At 38.8% G+C, this 15,358-nt stretch overlaps 1 protein-coding gene across 2 annotated transcripts in view; it reads left to right on the top strand.

The window, feature by feature from the left end:
• Positions 1 to 15,358, top strand: part of scp2a (sterol carrier protein 2a) — a 79,883-nt gene that overhangs the window by 23,046 nt on the left and 41,479 nt on the right. For both annotated transcript variants that reach the window (XM_048601779.1, XM_048601778.1), the window contains 2 exons: positions 667 to 814; positions 2,574 to 2,681. In XM_048601779.1, the coding sequence (XP_048457736.1) occupies positions 667 to 814; positions 2,574 to 2,681 (256 nt within the window). The remainder of the gene's footprint in view (positions 1 to 666; positions 815 to 2,573; positions 2,682 to 15,358) is intronic.

Genomic DNA, 15,358 nt, shown 5'->3' with positions numbered 1-15,358 from the left:
GATGACAGCTGTGACTTCTGGGGCCTGGCTGTTTTGAAGGGTTTTGGAACATGAAGCGAAAAACCAATGTAGCTGAGAAGAGGACTCAGAAAAAAATCAAGGGCAGCAAAATATGCACCTTCTCAGCTCACTGTCACCTTCTGCAGCAGAAGGTATCATGTCAGAGCAGGACTCCGAAACCACACCAGGTGATACTTCACCCAGAATTGACCACCATGATGTCAACCATTGTCTTGACTGTCACCGTAATGTCACCATGAGACAAGTGGGGTGAGGAGGTCAGCTTTACATTGAAGAAAGAAATGAAGTTTTATATTTCTTTATCCACTGTGCACACTGAGCTGTTCAGATGCTTGGGTCTCAGGGTGGTGTCAGGGCTGTATTGTTGGGGTTAGCACCCATGGACTAAAGAGGAGAAATCAGCAGTTTTCCTTTGGAAGATATATATGCATATAACTTGGATTAGGACATGATTAGCCCAGATGGAATTGACTCTACAAAATAGTCTGTTTTACTTTCCATGCTTTAGATTACATTGCAAGAATTGCTAATGGAGTAAAATTACATTAGAGCTACTGGTGTATCAGTCACTGCCTCAGCACAGGACAATAGATTGGAGAGAAAGAGAGAAAATTAAAGAGACCTAAACTTATTTTCATTTTGCAGGTTGGGTTTGACATGACCAAAGAAGCAGCAAGGAAATGTTTTCAGAAAATTGGTCTCCAGCCTAATGATGTAGATGTCATTGAGCTTCATGATTGCTTCTCAGCTAATGAACTCATTACTTATGAAGCTCTTGGACTTTGTCCTGAAGGTAATTGTTGCTTTATTTAATTATTTCCTTGCATTCTGAATTAACTTGTGATGGTTCCATTGATGAGTTATTCCTCCCACAAACTAATGTGTCCCAAAGAAAAGGAGTTGTTAGCTGAATAAATTGTGATTGAAGGTTTATTAAGGAATATAATGTTGTCTGTTTACTAGGATATTATAACACCCATTTTATGGTTGTGAATTACAGATATCGATGTTATTTGAGCAGTTAATTCTTTTCTTGTTGATTCCTCACATATTTTCTTGATGTGTCTTAATTGATGTAGCCATATGTTGGTTGCCATCGTTGATAAATCAGAAGGATATTTTGCTTAGAACTGGCAAAATAGAGGTTTAGATTCATAATTTATGTAATGAAGAAGTTGTCTATCAATAGCAATACTAAGTGGAATTGGGGAGCAAATTACTGCAGATGCTGGAATCCGTACTGAAAATCAAAAAGTGCTGGAAATAACAGTGGATCAGACAGCATCCGTGGAGACAGAGCAAACTAATATTTCAAGCCTAGATTAGTCTTCATTAGTCTTACCACCTTGGTAACCATTAAAAAGGTGATCGGTTTGTTAATTGAAAAGGAAGAATGTGCCAACCTAGGTGGAGAAGGCAGAAGAATGGCACAAAGTGAAAGGCTCGTTTGGAGAGTTGGAGATTTGGAGATCTAGCAGTCATTCCTCACATTCACATCTGCCCTTGTATGTGGTGTGAAGAATTTGCCATTTCACTGATTTTACAGATTCTATAATCTCTTTATGAAGTATCTTTAACTTTTACCCCAACCCCAAGGTTATTGATTCAAAATCTGGATTGCCTCCACGAACACTAGCTCATGAATCACCTTTAGCCAAATTTTGACAACAATGGTGGCATTTTTTATATCTAAAATCTGCTTCTATTGGCTTTTTTGAATAGAATTATGAGTTTGCTCTTTTTCCTTGTATTCTGTTTATATGCACACATTACCCTGTGTTTGAAACTGTCTTGAAAAAATTTTAGGCATCCTGTGCAGACTTGAAGTGTAATTGCCATGCAATCTATTAATCTAAGTAGGTTCAAATTCTGTTTTAACTGCACTAACTAGTTGTTCCATTCATCCTTCTGTTGCTGAAAATCAGTAATTACCCTTTCTGTTTATATAATTTTCCATTTATAATTTTTCTGATTCTTCACTGGATAATTTACACCACATTGTATGGAACTGAACCACACAGAATAGGAATGTCCTAGTTTGATTCTGCGTTAACTAATAGTGGTGAGGCTGCAATAATTTGCTCGTCTTTCCTTGGCCAATGATGTAGAAAGTCAACCAGAGTTTGCATTCCTGATTTCTGATGAGCAACTTGAATTGGAGAAGGAATATATATGAAGATGTAGAAGGCAGGATTCCTTTTGGCTAAGAGGCTCCTACCTTCAAACAATGTGAAAACATTCATTTCATGTAAGAAAGCCCTTAAATTTGATCATTTGACTAATGTACTAGTGTGCCAGAGTGAATTACTATTTGTAGGAGACAAGAATAAGGAAAGAAATTTTAGATGGCTGTTCAAAAATACTTTTCAGATTCTACCAAAATTGAATCTGTGAAAATTAGAGATTTGTTAGAGTCACCAAAATGAAATATAAAAACAAAATGTCTGAATTTATATAGTTATTTATCAGTTATCTTTGTCTCCGAAAACATATTTCCCACATTAGTATGTTAATTTCTAATGCCTTTTGCTGACTGATGTTTGTTCTCCTAGGTAAAGCCGCAGAGTTGATTGACAAAGGAGATAATACATATGGTGGAAAATGGGTCATAAATCCAAGTGGTGGACTGATATCAAAAGGACATCCACTAGGTGCTACAGGTATTCCTATGTTTATATTCCACACATTGGCCTGCAATATTAATGCTGATTGACAGCAACTAACCTGAACAATATGCAAGAAGACAGGAAATAGAATACACCAGACCTAGCCTTCCAGCCATTTTAAAATGAACTGTAGAACAGAATTTGTAGGAGTATAGAAGCAGATCACAGCAGAGTAGGTAAATCCTGCACCCTAATTTGTTAATTTCAGCACAACGCAGCCTAATAATACAACTCAGCAATAAAATCTTGAACACATGTTATATGGTTCTCCCTTTATAGTACAAAATAATTTAATTAGTAAAAGGTCTACAATGTGTTAGGCTCCTTAGTACTATGAAGTCTTTTCTATTTTTATGTGAATGATTCTGTAGTACTGATAGCTGCAACTGAGCAACTAACTATAGAAGTAATTTAAAAATCATAGTTGTGATTTTAATTGATTCTGTAACTTGTTCTGAAGACTATATAGCCTCATAAAGCAGAAACAGTAGGTTAAATGCTGAAATCCAGACTTTGCTGCCAGTGATTCTGAAGTTCTCCACAGTGTTCTCTGACAAAGCTTTCCCAGTCTAAAATCAGGTTGACATCTCTGAATTAATGAGCTCTTGTGCTGCTAATCTCACTGATGTGGAGGTGCTGGTGTTAGACTGGGATGGACAAAGTCCGAAGTCACACGACACCAGGTTATCATCCAACAGATTTATTTGAAATCACAAGCTTTGGGAACACTGCTCCTTCATCAGGTGAAGTGGAGGGAAGCACACAGGCACAGAATTTATATGTATAGAGATAATGGCAAGATAATTCTAGGTAAGTAAGAGAGTCAAAAGATAAGTACAAATAGTGTGAGCAGAGTGTTGACAGGTTGAATATTGACACTCCCTAAACTTGTTAAAGAAACCATCCCCTATAGACAAGCACTGCGTGTATACAGGATCTGCTCAGATGAGAAGGAATATGATGGACATCTACAGATGCTGAAACGCACCCTCATAAGAACGGTATACAATGCTCAACTCATTGATCGCTAGTTCCGAAGTGCCACAGCGAAAAACCGCAACGGCCTCCTCAGAAGACAGACATGGAACACAACTGATAGAGTACCCTTCATCGTCAAGTACTTCCCCGGAATGGAGACACTATGCCATGTTCTTCGCAGCCTTCAACATGTCGTCGATGACAATGAACATCTTGCCAAAGCAGTCCCTATGCCTCTACTTCTTGCCTTCAAACAGTCACCTAACCTCAGACAGGCCATTGTTCGCAGCAAACTACCCAGCCTGCAGGAGAACAGCGACCACAACACCACACAATCTTCCACAGCAACCTCTGTGAGACATATCTGATCATCGACATGGAAACTACCATCACACGTGGGAGCACCACCCATCACAGTACGTACTCATGAGTTGGCCAACATTGGCTGAGCAACACTGAGCAACAATCGCTAGGCAGGAGTGTACCTTCTCAGTCGGAGAACACATCAGCAGTCAAGGACATTCAGCCTCCGATCTTTGGGTAAACATCCTCCAAGGCAGCCTTTGAGATACACAACAATACAGAGTCGCCAAGAAGAAACTGATAGCCAAGCTCCGTACCCATGAGGATGGCCTCAACTGTGGTCTTGAGTTCATGTCGTGATACATGGAACCCCACCATACTGTTCTATGTAAAATCTTCCTTAGTGTTCTTTTTGACACCGTTACTTTGATAACTTAGTATCTCTCTACCTTAATTATTTTGTACAGTTTTAGATTACTTGTTACTTTGTTTAGACCCTCATCATGCGACTGTTTTACCTATCATGTTATTCCAGCCATTTGGTGTGTCTCTAGCACTGTCTTATTTTTGATTTCTTTGCAACTATCTCTCTGCCTTAATTAATCGGATCATAAATCGTCCCTTCACTTGCTATTCAGCCTTTGACACTTTACTCTTTTGATAGTATTGATCACCTGCAAAGACTTGTTATTCAGCCTGTCGACACTCCACTCGCACTATTTGTATTTGTTTTCTGACGTTCTTAATTACCTGGAATTATCTTGCCATTATCTCTCTGCATATAAATTCTGTGCCTGTGCACTTCCCAGCACATCACCTGATGAAGGAGCAGTGCTCCGAAAGCTTGTGATTTCAAATAAACCTGTTAGACTGTAACTTAGTGTCCTATGAATTCTGAGTTTGCTCATCTCACTTTTTAAAAAAATCTTGAAAAAGTTGCACAATATTGAATGAGTTGTAATTGGGCTTTTCATCCACTAATTCATAATTACTGCTAAGAAGCTTCATTGTCCCTGGGAAATTAATTCTACATTTGTGGAATGTCAAATTTCTCTATTATTATGATTAAACATTTTCAATTTTTATGATATTTCATCCTATGTTATTGTGATATTTCATCCTAACTCTCTCTGCACAGTCCAATCAGTTGTTTCATTCTCCATAAATGAAACTAAAGTGAACAATATTACTTAATCTACTCTACATCCTAGTTTGCTGTTGGTAAGAATTCTTCAATGTGATTCACTGCTTGCCTGTTTAACAGCAACATTGCCATTGCCAGATGACTAGTGATCCTATTGACTTGACACCAGTTTCAAACTAGCAATAGTAAAGAGAAAATCCATGCCAAAGAACTTTGTGGGTATCTTACTTTGAGACTTTGCCACTGACTGCAATATCTGGGCCATTATCCATGAGCATCCTGCACATTACATTATCAGACGAAGTTGATGGTAATCTACCATGAATATTACAGATTACTGCATGTCATTGGCTGATGGAATGCAATGTGGTAACTGGTTGTGCACAGAATCATTGGAATTTCCATCACCTCCCAAGTTGCCCAAAATCCTGACTTGGATGTGTATTGATTCTCGTTGGCTTGGTATTCTGGAATTGACTATCCAACACCATTGTGGATGTATTGTCCACACAGGACAGCAGTGATTTATGGAGAAGAGCCACGATTAATATCTAATGGCAGTTAGAATGAGTAAAAATGTGCACCTCCACTGACACTCTAACTGTCTCTTAGCGAAATAATAAGTGCCTATTGATTTATTTTTCTTCAAAAAAAGTGTTCTTGAACCTTTTTCAAATTACTGAATGTTGCCACCAATTGACCAGGCACTATGAACAGTTGTATCTGTGCACTTGGCTCACACGGCAACTGCTGACACATGTGCCGTTTCTGTCCCAGCTGATATCACTGGTGTGGACCAGTTGGTTGATGCCAATGCTTGTTTATGCCTGTTGCTGTCGCTTGATCACCCGCTCTCTGGTGCGTCATGTCTGCTGCTGGGCTGCGCCCTCACCACACAGTGTTCCCATCTCTCGCTATTGTGGGATGCAATCTTTTCTAGTCTAGGGACAACTCAGTAAGCTTTTTAGTAGAAGACAGGAGAGATCAGTTTTAGATTGTAGTTTTTCTTAAACTGTCTTTTGCACATGTGAGCAAACCTGTTTCTTGATTGTTAAATGCTGTTTAGAAAATTTTGCCCTGTTCAGGAATGGATTGAGTAAATGATCATGGAGCTGATGCAGCATGTTTTATACTAATAGAAATCTGCCAACCTTTCCTCATAACATAAGATTACTTGTTTATATAAGCTGATAAACAGGTCAGTCAGTATTTATTTGTGTGAGTGGATGAAATTTAATGCCCCTTACCTCCTGTTGAGGTCTTGTTGCCTTCATGACTTCCTCTTGCTTAAGTCAAGTGCAGTGAAAGTCATGGCTGACCTTCCCACTCACATGTCTTTTGAGGCCCTTGTGGCCAATTAAGGGCCAATGCAGGGATTCCTCCAGCAGCAGACGGGCAGTGCCCATGCTACATAGCAAGGCTACCTGGTGCAGCCTGGTTGTTTCCCTGAACAGTTGGTGGTAGCCTGTACTCTACACAGAGCCCCTCCCACAACAATGGCCGTCCTGCTGTAGGGCTCACTGCGTCCTAGCAATGACCATCACTTTCTGACACTGCTGTGACTGAAGAGCCCTCTGACTGACAGCTCTTGGAGTTGAGCTCTTCACCTTTAATGATCTGCAAATCATGGAGCTCGATATTAGAATGTGTGATAGGATTTAATCCTGCTATGGCCCCCAGAAATGGTTGTAGTGGTGTTGCTTCAAGCCAATGGATGAGGCCATTGCTGCAGCCATTAAATTCAGCCTTATATATGCTTAGGGTAAGTGCACCCTGATAGGGATAACTCCTTGTTTGAAGCACTAATTGTGAATAGGTCTCTTGATAACATACAGCCTTACACCAGTTCTTACATCAAACAAAACTTCAGGTTGAGAGTTCAATAACACTCAAAATACCCCAAATTATTATAATCCAATAATTATAAAGGAAGATTTATTAACAAATATTACTGGTGTCACTTAAAATATTATCTGTTCCAATTGATCTTCTATGGCATTAAGTTTGAGATAAATTAAAAGGTAACATTGCAGTTTCTTTACTTTCTTTTTTCTCTCTCCTTTCTCGCACCCTTGCTCTCTCTTCCCCTCAATAATTTTCCTCTGTTCTTTTACCCTTTTTTACTTATTTGTAACTCTCTAGCTGTGACTCCTCACTCTCCTTGTGTCCACAATTCCACATGTTCTGTCAATGGTCTTTTGAGTTTGGAGTTTTGCCTCAGATTCTGCTTGAAGTTACTCCATTTATGGAATTTTATGATGAAAGGAACAATAGCCTTTTATGTTGCTGTGTTTCATGTCAGGTTTTGTAAACATTTGCACCATAAATTGGCAGTTGCAAACTCAGTGTTAGCTTTTAATGTTCTCATGTTTTGTTTTTTACTAAGACATAAGAATAATGCTCCAAAAAAGAAATATTAGCTAAAAACAAATACAGTGTCGGAAATACTCAGCAGGTTAGGCAGCATCTATACAGAGAAGAGTTAAAATTTCACATTAAGGTAACTTTTTATTTTGTTTCAATTGCAAACATCCTCCTACTCCCTGCCCCGTATTTTAATTTTGAAGAAACATGAAATATTTTGTAGTATCATGGTGGCTGATATGTCTGTTGTTAATCTCCAAAGGTACTTGATTTTTTTTGTTATATTCAGTCCCAGTCTTGGTTATTTTTCTCTATTTTGTGAAAGTTTCTCTGTTCCAGTTGTAAATTATTGATGCATTCCAAGCTGTATGTTTTGTGTCTAGCAGGAATTACATTGGAACCTGCTAAACACTTCTCATTCAACTTTTTTTTCCTGATTTAAAACCTTTCCAAGGGAAAATGCCTTTCATCCCATCTGTTTGGGTTTCACTTAAAATCCAATTACTCAGAGGCAAAAACTGCTATGAAGTTATTTACCTTTGCTTCCATCTGTAGTCCTACTGATAGAAACAGCATTGTGATTCCTCAGCATTAATCTTTCGATTCTGTAATCCCCTATTCCACACACTGTTCAAATGAACAGCTAAGTAAGGCCTGATAACCATGTGTAGTGACACTTGTTACAAGCCAAACAGCACACTTTAGTTGACTGTCTTCTTTATGAATAAGACTACTATATCTATCTCACTGTAAATATTTCCAATCTTGTGCATGAGTTTCCTATAATATAATTGTGAAGAGCCACTTCCAGCAATCTCATAGTGAAACCTGAGCTCAACCTTGCAATTTGACTAATGCCCCATTACCCACCCAGACCTTTCTGGTATTATTTCTTATGGGAGTTTGCTGAATGATGGATAGGGTCATGTTACTATGCAAAGTTAGGGAAAAATAGGTCTTTCACAGATCATTGCTGAGTTAGCTAAGCCCAGCCAGTAGAAATGGGCCATCACAGTGGGATTTTGTTACTGTGATATGTGAGGGGATAAAAGCTGAGACTGGGTCCCTAGCCGTGAAATTTATTCAATGATATCTGCTAGAAAGTGAATTTGTGTCACAGTCAAATGAAGACAACATCAGCTTCTTGATGTTATTGAAGAGATTGTTGGTATGTAATGAGAAACTGAATGAATACCAGTGTCTGAAATGTTCTAAGATTTGTCAGCACCTTTAGGACATGAAGGAAAAAAGTGGGAGAGAGATTTTACCCTTTGCCTGAACTTCCTTGATGTTTTGTGGTGATTCCATAAAGCTTCTGCAGTTCTCCCCTCTTTAATATGCTTTGCAATACAAAAGTGCTTCTCAGACCATTTAATTGAATTTATGTCAATTCTGATGAGACTCTAGGTTTATGCCTAAAATTTCGGATGTTGCAGATTCAAAGTCGTATTTCAGGAGTATTTTAACATTTAGAAAATTGTATCTTTTATGATATCAGAATATCTTGCTTTCAAAATTATATGATCGAATTTTTTTGAAAATACTATGTATAATGTGCATAAGTGGTCATCTAAAGACTTCAATCAGTCATTTTTAAATGCAGATAGGGGCAAGAAGAAGAGAAGTGGGGAATTCCAGTAGTTTTACACAATTTTTTTATTCTGTCACAAGCCAGTGAGATTGTCCGGTCAGAATCAGCAACGTGGGCTATTGTGAGATGTGTGGCAGAATGGGACAAGAAATCTGATGAGCGACTCTCTGCATCATTTGTGGCAGTTTGTTGCTAGATAGTGCCGAGCTGTCAGTTAAGGGTCATTTTAGCTTCTTAAACATCTTATTAATGGCTCAACCTGCTTCATTAAAGAGGTAAATGCATGGCTCAAAGATTGGTGTGGGAGAAACAGTTTTGAATTCAGGGGATATTGAGCTCATACTGGGGAAGGAGGGAGCTCTTCCAATGGGGCGTGCTCCACCAGAATCATGCTGGGACCAGAGTCATGGTGAATCTCATTACTAGGGCTGTAGATAGGGCTTTAAAATAAATTGAGGGGAGTGGAGGTTCAGTTGCATGTTGCATGGAAAATTATGGAAAAAGTGAAAGGTGGGAAGGCCCAGCAGCAGTTATTAAAGTTTCCAGAACAAGTAATTGAACAGAGAGCATGGAAAGGGTCGGGAATCTAACTTCAGGCACAGCAGATAAGGAGCCAATTATGAGATGGGGTGCAGTCCATGCAGGATTCAGGGTGCCGTACTTAAAAGCACTCAGTGCATGAAACATGATAAATGAGCTTGTAGCAAAAATCTAAATTAGCAAGTACGATGTTGTAGTTATCACAGAGATGAGGCTGCAAGGGAATCAGGATGATGAACTGTATATTTAAGGATATACAACCTATCAAGAGGACATGATGGTGTGCAGACGGGGTGAAGTTGCCATAATAGTAAGAAATAAAATTAAATCAATCACAAGAAATGATGTAGACTCGGAAGGCATAGAATCTGTTTGTGTAGAGTTGAGGAACCACAAAAGATAAAAGACCCCGATGTGAGTTATGTCCAGACCTCCTGGCAGTAGTCAGGATGTAGGGAAGAATATAAATCATAAGATAGAAAAGGCATGTTAGAAAGGCACTACTGCAATAATTATGGGGGACTTCAATATGTAGATGGACTGGGAAAATCAGTTTGGTAGTGGATCTCAAGAAAAGGAATGCATGGAATGGCTACAAGCTGGAGGTTTTTTTGGAGCAGCTTATGGTCGAGCCCAGTAGGGAACAGGCAATTCTGGATCTGGTGATGTGTAAATGAGGTAGACTTGATTAAGACACGTAAGGTGAAGGAGCCCCCAGGGGACAATGACTATAATATGATAGAATTCACCCTGCAGTTTGAGAAGGAGAAACTGGAATCAGATGTAACGGTGTTACAATTGAGTAAAGGTAACTACAAAGATATGAGGGAGGAGCTAGCCAGAGGCTAGAAGGGCGGTGCTCAGCAGGAAAGATGGTGGAGCAAAATGGTAAGAGTTTTGGGGGTAGTTCAGGAGGCACAGCAGAAATTCATCCCAAAGAAAAAGAAACATACTAAAGGGAGGATGAGGAAACCATGACTGATGGCTGAAGTCTGGGACAGCATAAAAGTAAAAGAAAAAGAATACAATGTGGTGAAGATTAGTGGGAAGCCAGAGGATTGGGAAGCCTTTAAAAACCAGCAGAGGACAACTGAAAAAGCAATCAGGGAGAGATAATGAAATGTGAGTGTTTTTTAGATATCTAAAAGGTAAGAGATTGGCATGAGTGGACGTGGGACCCCTGGAAAATAAAACTGGAGAAGTAGTAATGGCAACAAAGAAATGGCAAAGGAAATGAATAGGTGCTTTGCAACAGTCTTCGCAGTGGAAGCCACCAGCAGCATACCAGAACTTCAAGAGAGTCTGGGAACAGAGATTAGTGTAGTGACCATAACTAAGGAGAATGTAATGGGGAAGCTGAAAGGTCTGTAGGTGGATAAATCACTTGGACCAGTTGGATGACCAGCTAGAAGGATAGCTGAGGAGATTGTAAAGGCATTGGTGGTGATCTTTCAGGAATCACTGGAGTCGGGGAGAGTTCCAGAGGGCTGGAAAATGGCTAATGTAACACCCCCGTTTAAGAAGGGAGGGAAGCAGAAGACTGAAAACCATAGGCCAGTTAGCCTGACCTTCGTCGTTGGTAAGATTTGAGAGTCGATTATTTAGGATGAGAGTACAGAGTACTTAAAATTACATGGTAAAATAGAGCTGAGTCAGCACAGCTTTGCCAACAAATCTGTTAGAATTCTTTAAGAGGGTAACAAGCAAGTTAGACAAAGGAGAGCCAGTGGACATGATCTATTTAGATTTCTTGAAGGCCCTCAACAAGGTGCCACACAGGAGGTTGCTAAATAAGATATGAGCCCATGGTGTTAGGGGCAAGGTATTGGCATGGATAGAGGATTGACTGACTGGCAGAAGTCAGAGAGTGGGGATAAAGGGGTCTTTTCCAGGCTGGTATCTGGTGACTAGTGAAGTGTTGGGGTGATTTATCCACCTACAGACCTTTCAGCTTCCCCATTACATTCTCCTTAGTTATGGTCACTACACTAATCTCTGCCCCCAGACTCTCTTGAAGTTCTGGTATGCTGCTGGTGGCTTCCACTGCGAAGACTGTTGCAAAGCAGGGGTCAGTGTTGGGATCACATTCATATTATACATTACTGACCTGGACAAATGAACTGAGGGCATTGTTGCTAAGTTTGCAAATGGCACAAAGATAGGTGGAGGGACAGGTAATGTTGAGGAAATGGGGAGGCTGCAGGAGGACTTGGACAGACTGGGAGAGTGGGCAAAAAGTGGCAGATGGAATATGCTGTGGGGAAGTGTGAGGTTATGTACTTCGTTCAGAAGAATACAGGTGTAGACTATTTTCTGAATGGCGAAAGGCTTTGGAAATCTTTCACTTACTGATCAGGCTTTTTCATGAAGTTTCAGGCCTATATTCTTAATTTTTTTTTTCAACTTCCTAAATTACAAAGGATTGCAACTAAAGCTGTTTATAGAATTTTTAAAAATTGGCTGGAGGAGTAAAACTAAATGATTTTATGTCATTTTGCAGCTTTTGTTTCACACTTGCCTTTGCATTTTTAAAATTTACGTGAACAATGAAAATCTACATTAGATGATAAGTAATATACATGTATGAAAAACACCTTCAATTTTGGCGCTGGTTACAAATGATGAGAGTCAATCACAGTGCCACTTTCAGTAGGACTGGATGGCAAGTATAATGTAATAGTTGATGATTTATTTTATATGTGCTGTAAGCAATCATTTAGATGCATGAAAGATCATGACTCAAGATTCTTGCATTTAATATTTTAAATATCATAGTTTGAAAATTCAGTATCTTGTTTTTAGACTCAAAACTAATCTGTGAGGCTTTCGCAAGGAACTCGGTTTCTTCAGAGCTGGACTTGATCCATGATTGTAATCTACTAGACAAAAATCAATGTTATTTTTTAACCTCTGGTTTTACGTCTTGATTTTATATACCTTTGGAAATCATCTTGCTGCTTCTGATTAATTTGCTTTTCACATTTTACCAGCTTCAGTTTTCTGCTAACATTTTAGATCAAACTCCATCTGGAAAACATATTCTTTGACTTCATAACAGGAAATTATTTTTTTTGAACAGCCCATGTGTTCACCATATTAGCAGAGACCAGTAATTGTACTATTGAGAATTTAATATTTGGAAGATTTCAGCAGAGAATTTAAAAAACTGCCAGTCAAAGGTCTAATCTGTATTTTTAAACAGTTGTAAGAATGTAAGATAAGGCTACTGCACCTTCTATATATATAGTCTTTTAACCCTGACCTAGTTTGAATTTTCCTGTGCACTGTGCATACAATTATAATCAGAAAGGAATTATTGGACCATTTTTACAGATGAATCATTATACGGAATGTGTATCATAAGATCATATTTTAAGCTATAGAGGAAATAGCAGTTTTCTTTCTGTTCCTTTTTCTTTCTTTGGCCAGAAGTTGTCATATTCACAATAGGACAGTAACAGATGTTTCCCAGTCTAATGGTGGTCTTCAGATATTCTTTGGTCAATGGATAAGGCACTAGAAATTTCCTGGCATCCTTGGAAATGATACTATATCAAGTTCAGTTTTTTTCACAGTGGACTGGAAATGAGGGCATAGAATAAGATCAAGTGCTTTCCTGTTGGTGCAGTGGATTCAGTAGCTACATCATACAAGCAAAGACTCTTTCCTTTCCCATCTTAGAGATACTGAACTTACTCAGGTGCCCATTATGAATTTTGATGGTAAGAGTTTGGATGGTAATTCAATCATTAGAGGGAAATGAAGCATCTGAACTTGAACTTGTATACATTTAAATGTTCACTTCCGGTTGAAATCACTGGACAACAATGAAGAGCAGAAACCCTGAATCATTTCGCCTCTTCAAATCTTTGGGTTGGCTACGGTCAACTGACTCAATGTAAGGGTTGACCATGCAACCTTCATGCGTGTTCCAGCTATGAAAATCCTTATTCATTCCAAGTAAATCACTGGTACTGATGTTGTCTTCTGCACAGCATGAACCCTCCTGTTTTTGAAAAGCAGCATGTCCTTTGGCTTATAGTGTTGTATACAATCATCATTGTCACTTGTTACTCCAAAACCACAGTCACGATATGCATTGTCAGTCATCTCAAGCACAATAGTTCCTTGGGAGTGCAGGATATTGACAGGTGATATTGCATAACATAATTTTCACATGCCTGCCACGTGCATTTTGTAACTTGCATTTGTACATATTATCATCAGTTCTCTCTTGATCAACACCAGTGCCTGGAACAAGTTCCAGTTGGAACCAGGTTCATGGACAAGGAGAAATTATTAATTTACTGTTCAAAATAGAAATCGAAGACTAATTTTCAGAAGTAGATTTTCATTTCAACTTAACTGATCAACACAGAAGGCAGAAAGAAATAGGAGAATATGTGGATAAGATGTGAGGAATGGGAGGAAGCTCGTTTGGAGCATTAACTCATAGCTGTTGGGTAGCCGGCTGGTTTCTGTGCTGTAAAATTCAATGTTATTTCCTAAAATGGAAATATCTTTGCTTTTTCTGGTCTTTCCTTTGCGATAAAACTAAGCCAGATGGTAAATATTACGAACACTATGTTCCCAGTAGATATTATGAATACATAGATATATTAGCTATATATATATATATATATATATAAATATATATTGGCAGGTGTAGGAGACTATCTATCAATAAAGGAAGAATGGAATATCATGTGAATTATGCGACTGAAAAACAATTACTGTATCAACATTGTTCTGTCCCATCTGTTGTATATCATTTCAAAATATGGTTTCAGTTCCAGTGAAAACAAAATTGCTGAAATAACTTGCCAGATTTGGGATGATTTTCATTACTTGTACAAGTAATTATAGTGAAGAAATTTTTATATGTTGTTTTACAAAAATATATATTATTTTCATCTTGGGGCCACAAAGATTTTTACTTGTGAGGAAATATGGAATCGGGAGCATGAGCAATATTAGGAACAGCTGTCAGACTTGGTAATGCTCCTGCTGTTCTTCAGACCCTGCCTCCTCTATTTAGTTATTTCTCAGGTGATAGAAAATCGTTCCTTCACAACCACTGTTTCAAAAAGCCCTCATTGCTAATCTTCCTTAATTGAGGAAAATTATGGGTTTGATGGTCATTTCCTGCAGGACTCACTAGTTCACCAATATCCTCCGATCCTCTTCCAAGCCAATAGCTTGTACATATCATTAACGGTCCTAGAGTTTGAGGAAGACATCTATTCACGATTGTGAGTTTCTGCTGCAGGTCTTTATGGATAAACAGGCTGATTTTGGACCTTCAGATCTTTTGGAACATGTGGGTAGGTTCCACAAAGACTTGGAGTGCAGGATTTGCTGCTTTCCTCCTCTACCATTGGTCTGCCACATTATTGGGATGCTGAAATTTAAAGCGCATTGCAGCTTGATGGGCAAATTGTCGCAATTCTTTGTGATTGTCTGTGTCTGTTGCCAAACACACATTGCCAAAGTTTGCAGAACGCTGAACAGGGCCTTATCCAGTATTGGATCTCATTGTCAATGGTGACCATTTGAGAGAGGTTGCTACAAAGTTATGAGGAGTGTTCAACATATTCCAGAGTTTCTTCTTCAACACATTCCAGAGTTTCTTCTTCAACATACATAAGAGGTAGAATATTTGACTGACCAGGTGAGAGTTGATATGAACTGAAAGAACTCCAGATGCTGTAAATTAGGAACAAAAGCAGAAGTTGCTGGAAAAGCTCAGCA

The sequence above is a fragment of the Rhincodon typus genome, chromosome 10 (genome assembly GCF_021869965.1).
Source record: "Rhincodon typus isolate 14 chromosome 10, sRhiTyp1.1, whole genome shotgun sequence".
In the NCBI taxonomy this organism is placed as follows: domain Eukaryota; kingdom Metazoa; phylum Chordata; class Chondrichthyes; order Orectolobiformes; family Rhincodontidae; genus Rhincodon; species Rhincodon typus.
This window is presented reverse-complemented; position numbering and strand designations above follow the sequence as displayed.